The sequence below is a fragment of the Elephantulus edwardii genome, unplaced genomic scaffold (assembly GCF_000299155.1).
Source record: "Elephantulus edwardii isolate Elephantulus edwardi_28Jun2011 unplaced genomic scaffold, EleEdw1.0 scaffold00213, whole genome shotgun sequence".
NCBI classification, from domain to species: domain Eukaryota; kingdom Metazoa; phylum Chordata; class Mammalia; order Macroscelidea; family Macroscelididae; genus Elephantulus; species Elephantulus edwardii.
Genome location: NW_006399963.1, coordinates 1,565,820 through 1,580,578, shown reverse-complemented (window position 1 = coordinate 1,580,578; position 14,759 = coordinate 1,565,820). Strand labels below are relative to the sequence as shown.

Sequence of the window (14,759 nt, the reverse complement as noted above, 5' to 3'; positions counted from 1 at the left end):
ACTCATCAAGACAAGCCCCAACATCCTCCACTCCTCTAACAGGTATGGACTTTCCCAAGAACTAGTATCCAGAAAGCTTCTCTGTACTTGACCACTGTGTCTTTTCACACAGAGGGATGAACTGCAGGAAGGAATGAGGCCAAATTTATGGCCATCCCTTCTGACTTCAGATGAACCAATTGAGAAAGTGTCTAAATAAACCTAATGGTAAGGAGCCTCTTTTTCCCAAGGCAGAAGGACTGAGACTATTTTCTGAATATGCAGTAATCCTCTTTTACTACTATTTAGAATTATAAAGGAGACTTGAGATCAGTGAAGTTTCTGTGAACACAAAGTACAGACGTGAAGGCAGAATTGATAGGCCCCACAGGGAAGTGGAGTCACTCAGAAAAAGTGGGGAGCTATCAACCTTACAGCCTCTAGAGACAAAGGAGGAGGAATTGCTAGGCCATCATCACAGAGGACTATGGTGATTCCAGAACTTTCATAAGGGCATGGTGGAAGCAGAGGAGAGATGTCACGGAGATTCATACCCATTCCGGCTCTCACAGTACCTCTTTCTAGCCAAACCCTATTGGAATCTAGAGAGTTGGTTGTCCAGGATAAAGAGCTATCCCCTGGGGCTGCCCCTGAAGGTCTGAGTTGAGCAGTGATGAAAGAATAGCCATCACTGGGCACTATGCTCTGGAATTTAGTCTAATGAGAGGACAGGAAGCAAGGAGTTTGCTTTAGACCATGCTCAGTACCTCGAAGAAGACAGCTAGGACTCTGGGACATCATATGAACAGTTAGGTAGGGCCTCTCCACAAAGCCAATGTGTCTGAATTCTGGCATAGTCCCCTCCTCCACCCTGCATGCACTGGACAGAGCATGTACTGTTTAAGTCATTAGTTGTTGTAGCTTGATGCCTGGTGTATAACAGAAGCTTTTGGGAACTCTGGTGGCCTAGTGGTAAGGGATTGCTCTGTCAACCCAAAGACATTCAGTTTGAGTCTACTAGCTGCCCCATAGGAGAAAGATGGACAATCTCCTCCTGTGACATTCACTGCTTCTGAAAACTTGCTGAGGGTCTGCTATGATTCGATTCCAACTCAATGGCACACAACAACAACATGCAAGCTTCAAGAGCATTGCTATGCTCGATGATGCTCATCTTTTAGCAACTCCATCATACAATGTTGAGTTGTGTTTTATGAAGTTTTCAGTGGTTAATTTTTAGCAATAAATTGCCAGGTATTTCTTCCTGGTCTTAGTCTAGAACTTTACTGAAAACAGCATGAGTGACCACAACTAGTGATGGAATTTCCTACATCACAGTATCAGGTAAGCCATCATAGGGCCATAAACTGACTTCAGGGCAGTAGGTCATGTTCATACCCTGTACTTTTTTTTTTGCAGAGAAAACATATCTCACTTTGCATTTCATCTGGTCAGCTGGGAGATCTGCTTTGGAAAGAAGAGCGCCCATCCACACCTGCAGAAGCGGTGCTGAAGTAATCACTGGTCAGCTGGCAGTCTTCCCTGTGGATGAGTCATGCAGAGCAACAAGAAGGGCATGGATGGCTTCAGTGACTCCTCAAGCATTGGCAGTCTGCTGGACGACGCAGACCGTGAGGTGAGCAGCCTCACCGACCGGGCCTTCCGCAGCCTGTGCATCTCTGAGGACACTTCCTTCAGTGAGTCCCCAGATGTCACCTGCCAGGTGCTGGGGAGTCTGCACCAGGGCACTGTGAGCCATACACAGAGGAAAAGTGGCCTCTGGAGCCAGCTCCCCACACAGGGTGAAGAGCACACTGGCTGGGCAGCCACATTCCAGCAGCTACCCAAGTATGTCCAAGGAGAGGAGAAGTACTCAAAGGGCAGCCCCCCATCCACACCAGCCCAGAGGACACTGGAAGTGCCAGCTTCTGGCCTGAGGAGCAGCAATAAACCCCTTTCCAAAGTATCATCTCTAATCAAGTCCTTTGACAGATCAGAGAGCCAACGAAGTGATAGCAGACCTCCCACAAGTAAATCACCTATTCTGAAAACAGCCCCCAAGTTTGCTCCTCTACCAGACAGTGGTGTCAACTTCTGCTTTGACTCAGCCTTTCTGACAGTCAGGAGGGTGCCTGCTGAACTCACTCACCAGAGTACCTGTCCATCTGCCGGGAAACAGGGTGACCAGGAGTCCCCACAGAACCCTGAAACAGCCTGCCACAGCTCATGCAGCTTCCTTCCAGCCCCTGAAGATACCCCTAACTCCTTCGAGTCCAAGTTCCACTCCCCAGCCCACAAGGCAGGCAGAAGTGAGCCCAGGAAAGACAAGGAGTGGGCTCCAAAGGGGACCTTCCTTCACAGTGAGAACAGTGCCTTTGAGTCATGGAGCACCCATCACCCACGGCTGGTGAGGACAAAGGACCCAGCTGAAGGAGGCTCAGATGGCAAAGGGCCCCAACAATACCAGGATATGCCCCTGCTAAGAGAACCCCATCCACCTGAGTGCAAAGTCTCTCCCAGCCATGAGTGGGTGGGCTGTGGTCAAGAAGAGAACAGGCTGCCCACTGGGGCTCTCTCTACATCTGGAGCCTGGGACTCAGGGGACCTTGAGGTCCAGGGGCTCAATGAGGAGGGAAAACTTTCCAGCTCACAGCCAGCCACTCCAGGTAAGCCAGCCCAGCACCCATGGAGGAAACCAAAGGCCAGCAAAGGAAGCAAAGAGAGCCAGCAGGACCCTGCTGGGGAAAAGAGCAGAGGGTACACAAAGCAGAGCCCACAGGCACTGGTGCCTACCACTGAAGGCCCTGAACTGCCTGTGGACTCCAGCAAACACTATATGCCTCCTTTTAACATCAGTAAGCTCTTGACACCCATCATCCCCACCAAGCATGTCCTGGACACTCTGAACAGCCAGCCAGCATCTCCCCCAGGACAGCCCAATGGCTACCAAGAGAAGGAGCCAGGCGAAAGCCAGTGCCAGGACAGTTACAAATCCAAGGTCCCTAGCCTGCTGTTCAATCTCAAAGATGTCCGCAAGCGGGTGAAAAGCACCTACAGTCCCAGCCCTCTCTTGAAAGGCCTTGATGAGAAGGCCAGAGACAAGACTGACAGTAAGCAAGAGTCTGTCAGTAATGGAGTCAACTTACCTAATGGACTTGAGGACCATCCTGAAAGTCAGCTTTCTAAGGAGAGAATGTCAACTGTCCCTACAACATTGTGTGTCAGCACCTCAAAGCATCCCAGAGCCAACCCCAGTGAGCCACCTGCAGACAACTATCCATCTCTTAGCTCACCTCCAGCTACCTCCAAAACCTCTTCCTGGGTCAACAGGGAGGCTGAGGCAGGTGGCTATGAGAAGAGTGGTGCTGATGGAGAGACAAAGCTCAACCCCTCCAGGCTGCCATGCTGGGACCCAGACTCCAGCCAGCATGGCCTGAAGAAGCACCTTTCTCTGAAGCTTTGCAGCCAAGACCCGGAGGCCATGAAGGCTGCAGAGACACTGTATGCTCACCAGCTGCAGAATGGGTTCTGCAGGTCAGTCTCCCAGGACACAGAGCCCGAGCGGGAGGCAGGCCAGGGGAACGCAGACACCCAGCAGAAGTCCTCCCCAAGGCCCTCACCTGAGGAGGAAGATGTGTTCTACAGTGATGCACAGTCCGATTTCATGCCAGGCCTCCAAGGCAGAGCCAAATTCAGCACAAGCTCTTCAGATCAATCTTTTGCCTCATTTGAGGACCAGCAGAAAATGTGGAGTGTCGAGAGCCAGCAGGAGGACAGGAAGAATGACTTGAATGCCGATGACAGTCAGAGTGACAAGAAGGAGAGAATAGGAGGGAAAGATGGAGAACAATCCTACGCTGCCAGCAATGTGCATGTGTGCAGAGATGAGAAGAGTGAGAGGGACAGGTTGCCCAGAGACAGGCAGGGTGTGACTGGGGGACGATCAGAGCAGGCAGCCGCAGAAGAAGCCGAGTTCAGAGACCCTTGGGCTGAAGCAAGTAAGGCCACAACCCCTTCCTGTGCTAAAGATGCCTCTGTGACACCATCTTCCACTTTGAACAAGCACATATTATTTATGATTAAAGACAACACTCTCAGAGCCACCCCTGTAATCAGACCCATCATGCTGCCCCTCCTGAAGACTGTGTCCTCAGAGGACCCAACTGGTGACCAAAAAGAGGCCACCAAGGAGTCCCTAAGGCCAGGTAAGGATGCTGGTCTCCACTCCCCAGAGAGCCAGGGAATGCCTGGTATCCACTGCCAACCTTTTAATACTCGGGCCACACACTGGAGGCACCCGGAGGACCCCAACCAGGCACCCAGTGAAGCCAAGGCAGAAAGCTTAAAGCCAACAGGGAAGAGATATCTCACATCTCCTCCACTGCTGGTAGAGGGTGATAGGGGGAGATCACCCCCAGATATGGCCCCTGTGGGTGTCAGGAGCAATAGCAGTAACAGTTCCACAGACCAGGGGAGGCTGGATGCTCTCAAACGCATCCCCAAGATCACTTTACTGGAAGACAACAGAGAACAAGAGCCACCTCCACCCTTGCTGGGAACCTGTTGGGATGAGCCAATGCATAGTTTCAAAAGTAACTTATTGTCCCCACCCGGAGCAGGGACCCTGGCAAGAAGACTGGGCCCTGGGGACTTCACGACCTTGCCCAACCCCAGGTCCCTGGAGGGGGATAGTGCATGCTCGCCCACCACCAGCAGTGTCTGGGAGGATGCCTCCCAGGCCCCCAGTGACTTGGGCTCACCACAACAGGAACCCTGGGCCCGTCTCAGCCCTGGGTCAGTCACCCGGCGAGAAGATCTGACCCATGCCTTATGGTGTGAGGAGGCCTCTGACCCTCAACTTGAACCAACAGCACAAAACCTCAGACCTCTCTCTCCAAGAGGCTCTCTTGAGGATATGGCCACTGCTTCAGCAAGCTTCCCAGAGAGACCAGATAGACCAGTGGGCAAGCCACCTGCAGTCCCCCCCAAAACTGAAAAAGCCCTGAGGCGGGCAAAGAAACTGGCCAGCAAGAGGAGGAAGAAAGATCAAGGGCGAGGGAGACTGGACGAACCCTGGGAGGATAGGCCCTGGCCGGAGGACTCAAAGCACACCGGGCAGAGGCCACTGTCCCCTGAGGAGGTGCCCCGGCGACTCAGTCTCCCCTCAGTCAGGTCCCTGCCCCCTCCCATGCATCGTCACTCTGTGTCCAGCTTTTTGGAGCACAGCAGAAGGCAACCAGGGTTTTTTCAGCCAGGCAAGCCTCTGTTCCCTTATCCCACCACACAGAAGGTCCTCCAAGACCCCCAGTCTGGAAAGTACTTTGTCTTTGACTTACCACTCCAAGTGAAAATCAAGACCTTCTATGACCCAGACACAGGCCGCTATCTCAAGGTCCCCATCCCGTCCTCAGCAGGGGACTCCCCAGAGTCACTCCCAACAGATGCACTGCCTAACTCCCTCCTGCTGTTTCCTGGCTTCCGGCCCCTCCCTGTGACAGCCCTGACACCCCTGAGGTGCACCTCCCAGCTCTCTACTCCCACCTTCATGAGACCGAGGCCTCCCACTGCCACCGAGCTGGCCACTGTTGGGCACCAGGGCTCCCACAAGGCTGGTCTGCAGCATACCTCTCAGGTCTTCAGAGACTCCACTCAACATGACCCTGGCCAGCACCTCGATGGGCTTCCCCAGAACCCAGAAAAGGAGGACAGAGATGCTCCAAGACTAGAGATCATTGCCATCAATGACTTAGAAGATTTTGCCACGGAAGGCATTTCTTGAAACTTAAGGAAAACTAACCCTTTCCCCAGATAAGCCCAGAAGAACTTTTCCCTCCCCAGAACAATCGCACACACACACATGTGCACACATAGGCATGTGTGTTCACCTACATACACTTGTGTACACATGAATGTGTGCACACACAGAGATCACCACATGCATAGCCATGGGAGATGCCCCAAATCCAATGGATATGGAGATTCTGAGAAAACTAAGCTAAAGAATGTGTCCTCTGCTGAGGCAGTTTGCATCTCTCTGTGCCCTTTCTAAATCTCTTCCACTTTCTTTCCTTCTCTCCCCCAATTTCCTGTTGTCTTCTTTCCTGCTTCCTGGACACTACCTCTAACACCAAGGTCTGCTCTGAGTCATAGGATCTCTGTGCTCCAGCCACCATCCCAGATCAGGGCTCCCAGGGGGCGTGCCCCTGAAGTGCTCAGAAATGGCTTGCTAGGGTGGGAGAAGGCACATAACAACAACTGACCCAGAAACCATGTGGGACAAGGAGCTTCCAGTATAGAACCACAGCACAGACAGGCCAGCTCATGTTCAATGTGGAACCCTTCTCTTCAGTCCTCAGCGTCTCTCACCCAAGCCAGCCTTGAGACTGACCGAGCCAATGGAACACCCTGCTGAAACGGCTATTTGAACAGGATGGGTTTTCTTTACAGGAGAAACCTTTTTCTGAAGATTACTTTCTGATAAAGAAAAGGTTGTCTTTACAAAAGTAAAACAGTTTGCAGGTGTGGTTCTGTCCTAACTCCATTCTTTCTCCTTCAATGGGCACAGAAGATCTGCCAGGCTTCTGACTTTGTGTCACGGAGATTCCAGACCTGCGTCCAGAGGGAGCTGGACAACACATTGAGTTCTCCATGTCTGAATCTTCTCCTGAACTCAGCTCAGAAAACCACCTGCCCAACATATCTTCCTCATTCTCTTCACCTGGTGGTGCCTTCTCTAGGTTTTGTGTTAGAAACCCAAAGCTGAGAGCCTCTGACACATGTCCCAGAATAATCCAGGGTCAGCCTGATACTCCCCTCATCAGCAGAAGAAAGTTGCCCCAACAGGTGACAGGTCCCTATACCCCAGTCTCAGGGTTGGGGGGAGGGAAAGACAGTTTGCCCAAGTCCAGGGCCCTTGGGATTTGGAGTGGAGTGTCTGAATCTAGTCAAGGCAGTAGAGCAAGGGTACTGTAGCCCCTAGAGAGTCTATTAGTGGTACCCACCCTAGGAAGCTTTGGTAGAAGGATGGAGCAAAGGTCCCTTTCTATAGGTTTCTGCCTACAGCATTTTCTGAAGCCTCTTAATTCTTGTTCTATAGCAAGAGCAAAAGTACCCCTCCTTTAAAAACTCCAGCAGGTGAGAAGAATGTGCTATTTGTGGGCACCAGAAAAATGGAAAACTCTTGCCCTGTTCTCAGGTTAACCCTAATGAAAACAATTAACAAATGCCAGCTGCTAACAGAAAAATTGAAGGTTCAAGTCTAAGCGGAGATTTCACAAAAAAAAAAACACTGGTAATCAACTGAGCATGCAGTTGTTGGCAATCCTATGGCATGCAGTTCACTCTGCATTCAGAGTCAGAGTTGACTTCATGATGACCTGTGCTCAGTACGCAGAGATGCTGTTAAGGCTGAGGCGACGGCAGGCCTGCAGCTCCCAGCTAGCTCACACCATAGGCTATAAACACAAGTTTGGGATTTTAGACATATTCCTTTCTATCAACAAATGCAGTCACTCCTTAACTTGGTTGGGAAAACAATACATAAATCCCCAGCCCTGATATTATAAAGTTTGGTTGCCCAATAGAGGCATCCAGGATGACAAGTGGAGAGCAAAGGCAGGTTAATGGAATCTCGAATCTCCACACAGCAGTGCCTTACAGTGTCCCTGGTCTTGTCATCCACTCACATGTGCTTTCTCCATCATACTTGTATCTTACTAAACTATGAGAAGAAATATTGGCTTTTAAAATTCCTTGAGCCCTCCACAAAAGAATTGTCTAATAGGAGGAGATTTGTTTGGTTCATTAATGGAAAATAACTATGTCTCCATAAGGAGAAAATATCCACTAATGGAATTCTGTTTGAGAGGCAGCTATTGTTTGCCTTTATTCTGATGTAAATTCAGTATAGATAGAGCTAAGAACACAAAGATAGATGATTAGAAATAAAGAATGTAAAATCATCTACTCCTATTAGAGAGCAGCAATTCCTTGGATACTGGAAGCCCCAGAAAGTCAACCTGAATTCCCAACCACACAACACCAAAGCACCCTGTATTCCAAAGAAACAGATCCTGACTCCAGAGGGCAAAAAGGCCAACACAGTGAAGACCAGTACACAGGCCAGAAGTCGCTCCTGGGTGTCTCCAGGAGGTGTGACAACATATCCTTTTCTTGTCTCCCTCCATCCTTCTCTTTGACCCTTTCATCCCTCTTCCTTTCTTCCTTCTTCACTGGCCCCGTGCTTCCCCTCATTTCCTGCCCCCTCTCCCACCCCACCTACCATCTTCCTTCCAACAAATACTTTCTGCTCTGCGCCAAGTATTTCACTGGGATGGAAAACAGACCAGTGAGAAGATGTGTTCTCAGCTCACAAGGACTTAAACAGAGAAGACAGATAATGACAACCCCGTGTGGTAAGTGATTTCATAGAGTGTTCGGAGGAATTCCCCTTCTCCATCTGGGAGGAGAAGGGGGCTTCTTTGAGAAGGTGGCACCTGAGCCCCAGCAGCAAACAGATGTTGTTGTTGGCCATCGAATTGGAACCGACCCATACCTGACCCTCCAGCAGATTTTCAGAAGCAATCAATTGCACAGGAGGAGACTGCTCATCTTACTACTATGGAGCAGCTGGTGGATCCGAACCGTGTGCCTTCAGGATTGAAGCACAGCTTCTTACCACTAGGCCATCAGAATTTCCTGAGAGCACTTTTATTCATGCCTCTATTATGAGTCTCAAGCAAAAATGACACTTATTAACTATAATGGACTTTTTGCCACATGGAAGTTGTTTAGTTAAGTGTTTATTAGCTTTTCTCACTTACACAAAATCTAAGCCAATATGACCCTCCCCCCTGCCCAGGACTGACCCCCGCTGATAAGCCCTTCAGTTTCTGATTGATATTTCACTCATCTGAATAGTCCTAAAATACTATCATTTCTAAAATGGTATTTAATAGGATAAGAAGCCCTGGTGGGATAGTGGTTAAATATTTGGTTGCTAATTTCAAGGTCAGCAGTTCAAACTCACCAACTGCTCCTTGGAAGCAAGAGAAGGATTATATAAAGATTTACAGCGTCAAAAATCCTATAGGACAGTTCTACTCTATCCTAATGGTTCTCTGTAAGTCAGAATGACTTGACAGCAGTGAGGTTGATAGGCTAGTGGTAAGAATCATGAAAGTATAATGCTTGAGAAAAGCACAGGTAAAGGGCATGCTCACACCTTCTACTTAGCAGGGCATAGCACCTCCAAAGAAGGTAATATGCATGTGGAGCAAGTCACGGGAATGAAAAAGTTCTGGGACTGTTCAGAAGACAGTAAATAAGAGCTCCCAAGGTTGAGTACTCAATCTGTGCCAGCCCCTTCTTGGAGAACTTTAAGGCCTGGTCTCCATCCTCATCCATCCTCCAAGTCAAGACAGCAATACATTCATTAGCCTAAATTCACCAAAGTGAAACCGTGATGCTGGAAGTGAAGTGCTTTCACAAGTCACTGGCCATAACTAAGAGCCAAGCTGGAAAGTTGCATCTCACTGTCCTAATGGAACACCCCTGACCCATATCACCTGAGAGCTAGTGAGAATCCCTGTCCACATTCCCACAAGACATCGAGGTGCATCTAGCTCATACCTCTAGCACATGAAGAAACCTAGCATACAAAGTTCTGGAAAGTGCTATCCAGTCTCGAGACCGAAGAAGATTTAGGAGAATGTGGTGCATGTCTTCGTATGTCTGTGTCAATGTCTTGTGCCAGGGTCAATGCAAGGGACTTGTAATGTCACCAGGCTATCTCAAAAAATAAGAGCTCTGTAATATTAATGATCTTGAGAATTAGAAAATTCCTCATCCTAGATGTGCAATAAAACTGAAATGAGGATAGACTCAGGTGTCATAGGTGCATAGCTGGATATTAAGTCAAATAGAATCCTGATTCCCTATTTAGGCCTTAGTATTCAATGTCTTGTGTTCACAGTCTAAACAAGGGGTGACCAGATGAGTGATATATTTGCACATAAAGGATGAGCTCTCTGGTAAATCCAAAATTCTACACGTCAGGAGCATTGTGTGCCTTCCACAACTTTCAGATATCCAGGATGGATATACAGAAAGGAGTCTGAACACCCCTCATCAGCATAACGCAAACTCAGAGCTTATCAGCAGCCTTGTGATTATGCACATGCTCACTAGCCATCCCCCTTGGCAGGTCCGTAGGAACCAGAATACGCACCAACAAGCCTGGTGCTAATGTGGATGATGATTGTCCCTCATCAGTCCTGTGTAAGCTTAGAAATCACCTGGATTCTTGTTAACACATACTGCCCTGCCTTAAGCTGTGTTCACATCATCAAAATTTCCAAGTCTGGGCGAAGAGTGGGCAACTGTGGATTTAAAAGCTCATGACAGACTGTACTGCAACCCATGCCCAAACACTGTCTTTGCCTAGAGTTTTAACCAAATAAGAACATTCCAGGATGGATTATAAGAAGGAAGGTCAAACCTGGGATCTCCAGTGAGCATGAACTTCTCTTGGGAGAACTTCCTACATGGTTACACAGACAGTAATACACTCAACTAAATGAATGTTTGGCAAATTTAACCACCCAGAGGTGTCTGAGAGGAAAGGCCTTGTGACTGACTTAGGGGAGGATCAAACCTGTCATTGCAAATCCTACAGATCACAATTCTGCTCTAACATATGTGGGATCTCCATGAATCAGCGTCCAATCAGCAGGATCTACTCTCCTCTACCTTCTCCAAAGAAAGGCAAGGACCCAGGACCATCCCCATACATTTGCAGACCAGGTATAGGAGATGCTGTGACCCTAAGCCACACCTCACTTCCCTGTGCCTTGCCATTCTAGCTATGCCCCAAAGCTCTGTGAACTGCAATCCATAAGAAGGGAGAAGAAGGGTATCACCAGGAATAGAGGCGTGGATTCTGTTGCTCTGACCAATACAAGTAAATATGTATTGAAGAGTTACACTGAGCATCATCATTCCCAGGCCAACATCCCAACCCTCTCAAGTCCATAATATTCCAACTGTACTTTTGTCTGAAGTCTGTACTATCTTTATCATTCTTCTTGAACCTCTTTGAGTTTCTTTCACATAATTACATTTCCTCTAACTCCCTGCCCTGCTCTTATCCTTTATGCCCATTCTTTTTAAGCTTTCAGGAGTACTTTCTCCATTCATGATACTTCAGCACCTCTTCCCTATCTAGTCATGATCTTCCACGTGTCTTTCACGCCATAGTCATTCCCTTGTTTCTTTAAATGGAAGTATTTTTTACTGACATGTTTTTCTTTTCCTTTAAAAATCCTGTATTAAAACCAAACACGAAAACCCTTGTATTACTTGGTCAACCTCTCTCAGTGCTCTAACATTTTCATCAGTTCTTTCTTCCTTACTGATTGAAGTTGTTTCCTTGGCTTCTGAATGGTGAAAGTAACAGCAAATTAAGTCAAATATGAAACAATTAGCTATATAAAGAAGAACCAATAAGACTAAGCTCTGATTTTGTAGCAGAAATTAGGCAGTAAAGAAGTTAAAAGGAAAGACAACACTGAAAGAAAAACAAATGCCAACCAAGAATTTTGTATCCTAAAAAGTATTCATTAAATATGATGGTGAAGTTAAGATATCCTAAAATAAATGTAAGAGAGCCTTTAAAAACAAGATCATATAAAAAATGCTAAAAGGAGTCCTTCAGAGAACCATCAATAGCAGAAAACAACTGGTGATTAAGAAACACATCACCTAGAAATCAACTCCCAGATATAGAAATATCAATTACAAAAACAAGCCTGAAAATAGAGAAACATAGAGGTAAACTTCTTAACAATGATAACTACAAAGTAAAAAGAGGGGGAAACTATGTAATCACGGAATTTCCAAATGGAGACAGAATGAATTGGCTTGAAATTGAAAGGTAATAATAAATTGTAGGATATCTTAAGAGAAAACTAATACATATTCTAACCAAAGGAAGAAAATCATAAGAATTAGTAAACACAAAACCAATACCAATAAGAAAAAATAACGGAAAAGATGATAACAAAATGAACTTGGCATAGAAAAATTCAAGTGACGAGGAAATTATCAATATCAAAATAAGATACATAAAAGAACAACAATACTAAATTAATACTTTTCATTAATTATGTTGTTGTTATTATGTGCCGTTGAGTTGCTTGCGACTCATAGAGACCCGATGTACAACAGCCCTAAACTCTGCTCTGTCCTGTGCCAATTGCACTGTCTCCGACACTCCCATCCCAATTAACCCAGTCACTGAATCAATCCACCTCTTAGAGGGCCTTCCCATGCTGCGCTGTTCCTCCACACTCCCAAGCATGATGTCCTTCTCCAAGGACCGGTCTCTCCTTACAACATGTCCAAGTTATGTTAGACAGAGCCTCGGACTCCTTGCCTCCAAGGAGCCACCTGGTTTAACCCTTTCCGGGATGAATCTGTTTGTTTTTCTAGCAGTCCATGGTATTCTCTTCTCCAGCACCACAGCTCAAAGGCTTCAATTCTCCTTCTATCCTCCTTGGTCATTGTCCAACTCTCTGATGCATAACAAGTGAGTGCAAGGACCATGGCCTGTATCAGACACATCTTAGTCTCCAGAGAGACAGCATTGCTCTTCAGTACTGAGGAGAGGTCCCTAACAACAGACTTTCCCACGGCAAAACGTCTTTTAGTTACCTGGCTACTGGTGCCAAGAGTGTTGACTGTGGAGCCAAGCAAACTAAAGCTGTGAATAATCTCAATCTCTTCACCATTCATCCTGATGCTGTCAATTGGTCCAGTGGTGAGAATCTTTGTCTTCTTGACATTGAGCCTCAATCCATATTGGAGGCTGCAGTCTTTGCCCCCTACAGCAAGTGCTTCAGGTCCTCCTCAGTTTCAGCGAGCAGTGTTGTGTCATCTGCATAACACAAATTATTGATAGATCTTCCACCAATCTTGACCCCACTTTTCTCCTCATAGAGCCCAGCCTCCCAGATAATCTGTTCTGCATACAGGTTGAAAAGGTATGGAGATAGGATGCATCCCTGGCATACACCCTTCCCAATTTTGAACCATGCAGTGTTCCTTTGTTCTGTTCTGACGACTGCCTCCTGGTCCAAGTATAGGGTTCTCATTAGAACGATCAAGTGTTCTGGGATTCCCATTCTTCTCAGAGTCAGCTACAGCTTGTTATGATCCACACAGTCAAATGCCTTTGCATAGTCAATGAAACACGAATAGACATTCCTCTGCTATTCCCTGCTTTCAGCTAAGATCCATCTAACATCAGCTACAATATCCCTAGTACCATGACCCTTTCTAAACCCAGCCTGGATTTCTGACAGTTCTCTGCTCATGTGCTGTTCCAGTTGTTATTGGATAATCTTCAGTAGAATCTTGCTTGCATGTGAAATCAATGAGATTTTTCTATAGTTTCCACTCTGTTGGGTCACCTTTTTTTGGGATGGGAACAAATATAGATCTCTTCCAGTCAGTTGGCCAAGTGGTTGTTCTCCAGATTTCTTGGCACAACTTGGTGAGCACGTCCAGGGCAATATCTGTTAGCTGAAATATGTCAGCTGGTATACCATCTACTCCTGGGGCCGTATTTTTTGCCATTTCCTTCAAAGCAGCCTGAACTTCTTCTTTCATCACCATAGGCTCTTGCTCATATGTTTTTTCATGAAATTCCTCTGTATCTGCCAATTCCTTTCAATAGAGTGACTCAGTATATTCTTTTCATCTTCTTTTAATACTTCCTGGATCATTTAATATTTAATATGCCAAAAGCATCCTCAAGGTTTGAATTTGTTCTGCAGTTCCTTGAGCTTAAGAAATGCTGAGTGAGGTCAGCCCTTTTGATTTTCTGACTCCAACTCCTTGCACATTTCATTGTAATATTTTACTTTGTCATCCTGTGCTGTCTTTAGAAATATTCTATTCAGCTCTTTAGTATCTTGAATTCTTCCTTGTGATTTGGTTTCTCTGTGCTCCAGTGCTATTTTCAGAGTCTCTTCTGACATCCATTTTGGTCTTTTCTTCCTCTTCTGTCTTTGCAATGACCGTTTACACTCTTCCTGGATGTTACCCTTGACATCCTCCCACAACTCGTCTCGTCTTTGCTCATTAGTGTTCAAGGCCTCAAACCTGTTCCTGAGATGGTTTTGAAATTCAGGTGGGATAGACTCAAAGTCATATTTTGGTTCCCATGGATTTAATTTAATTTTCAACTTTAGCTTGAACTTACATATGAGTAGTTGGTGGTCTGTTCCACACTCAGCTCCTGGACTAGTTTTCACAGCTGATATTGAGCTTATCCAGTGGTTCTTTCTGCAGATGTAATCGATCTGATCCCTATGCATACCATCAGGTGAAATCCATGAGTATAAACTGTGTTTATGTTTCTTATACAACGTATTTGCTATGAATAAGTCATTGATTGTGCAAAATTCGACCATTCTCTCTCCAGCTCCATTTCTGTCACTGAGTCCATGTTTTCCAACTACTGAATCTTCTTCTCTGTTCCCACCTTTTGCATTCCAGTCACCCATTATTGTCAATGAATCTTGATTGCATGTTCGATCAATCTCCAATTGTAAAAGTTGGTAAAAATCTTCTATGTCCTCTTCCTTGACTCTGGTTGTTGGTGCATATATCTGAATGATAGTGGCATTCACTGGACTTCCTTGTATGGATATGGATATTATCCTGTCACTCACAATATTGTACTTCAAGATGGATCTAACAATGACTTTTTCAACTAT

General features: G+C 46.5%; 1 protein-coding gene across 1 annotated transcript; it reads left to right on the top strand.

Annotated features, from left to right (window-relative positions):
• Window positions 1–1,534: 1,534 nt before the first annotated feature.
• LOC102874266 (chromosome unknown open reading frame, human C10orf71) lies at window positions 1,535–5,758 on the top strand. Its single transcript, XM_006897729.1, has one exon. The coding sequence runs from the start codon at window positions 1,535–1,537 to the stop codon at window positions 5,756–5,758; it is 4,224 nt and encodes a 1,407-aa protein (XP_006897791.1).
• Window positions 5,759–14,759: the final 9,001 nt, after the last annotated feature.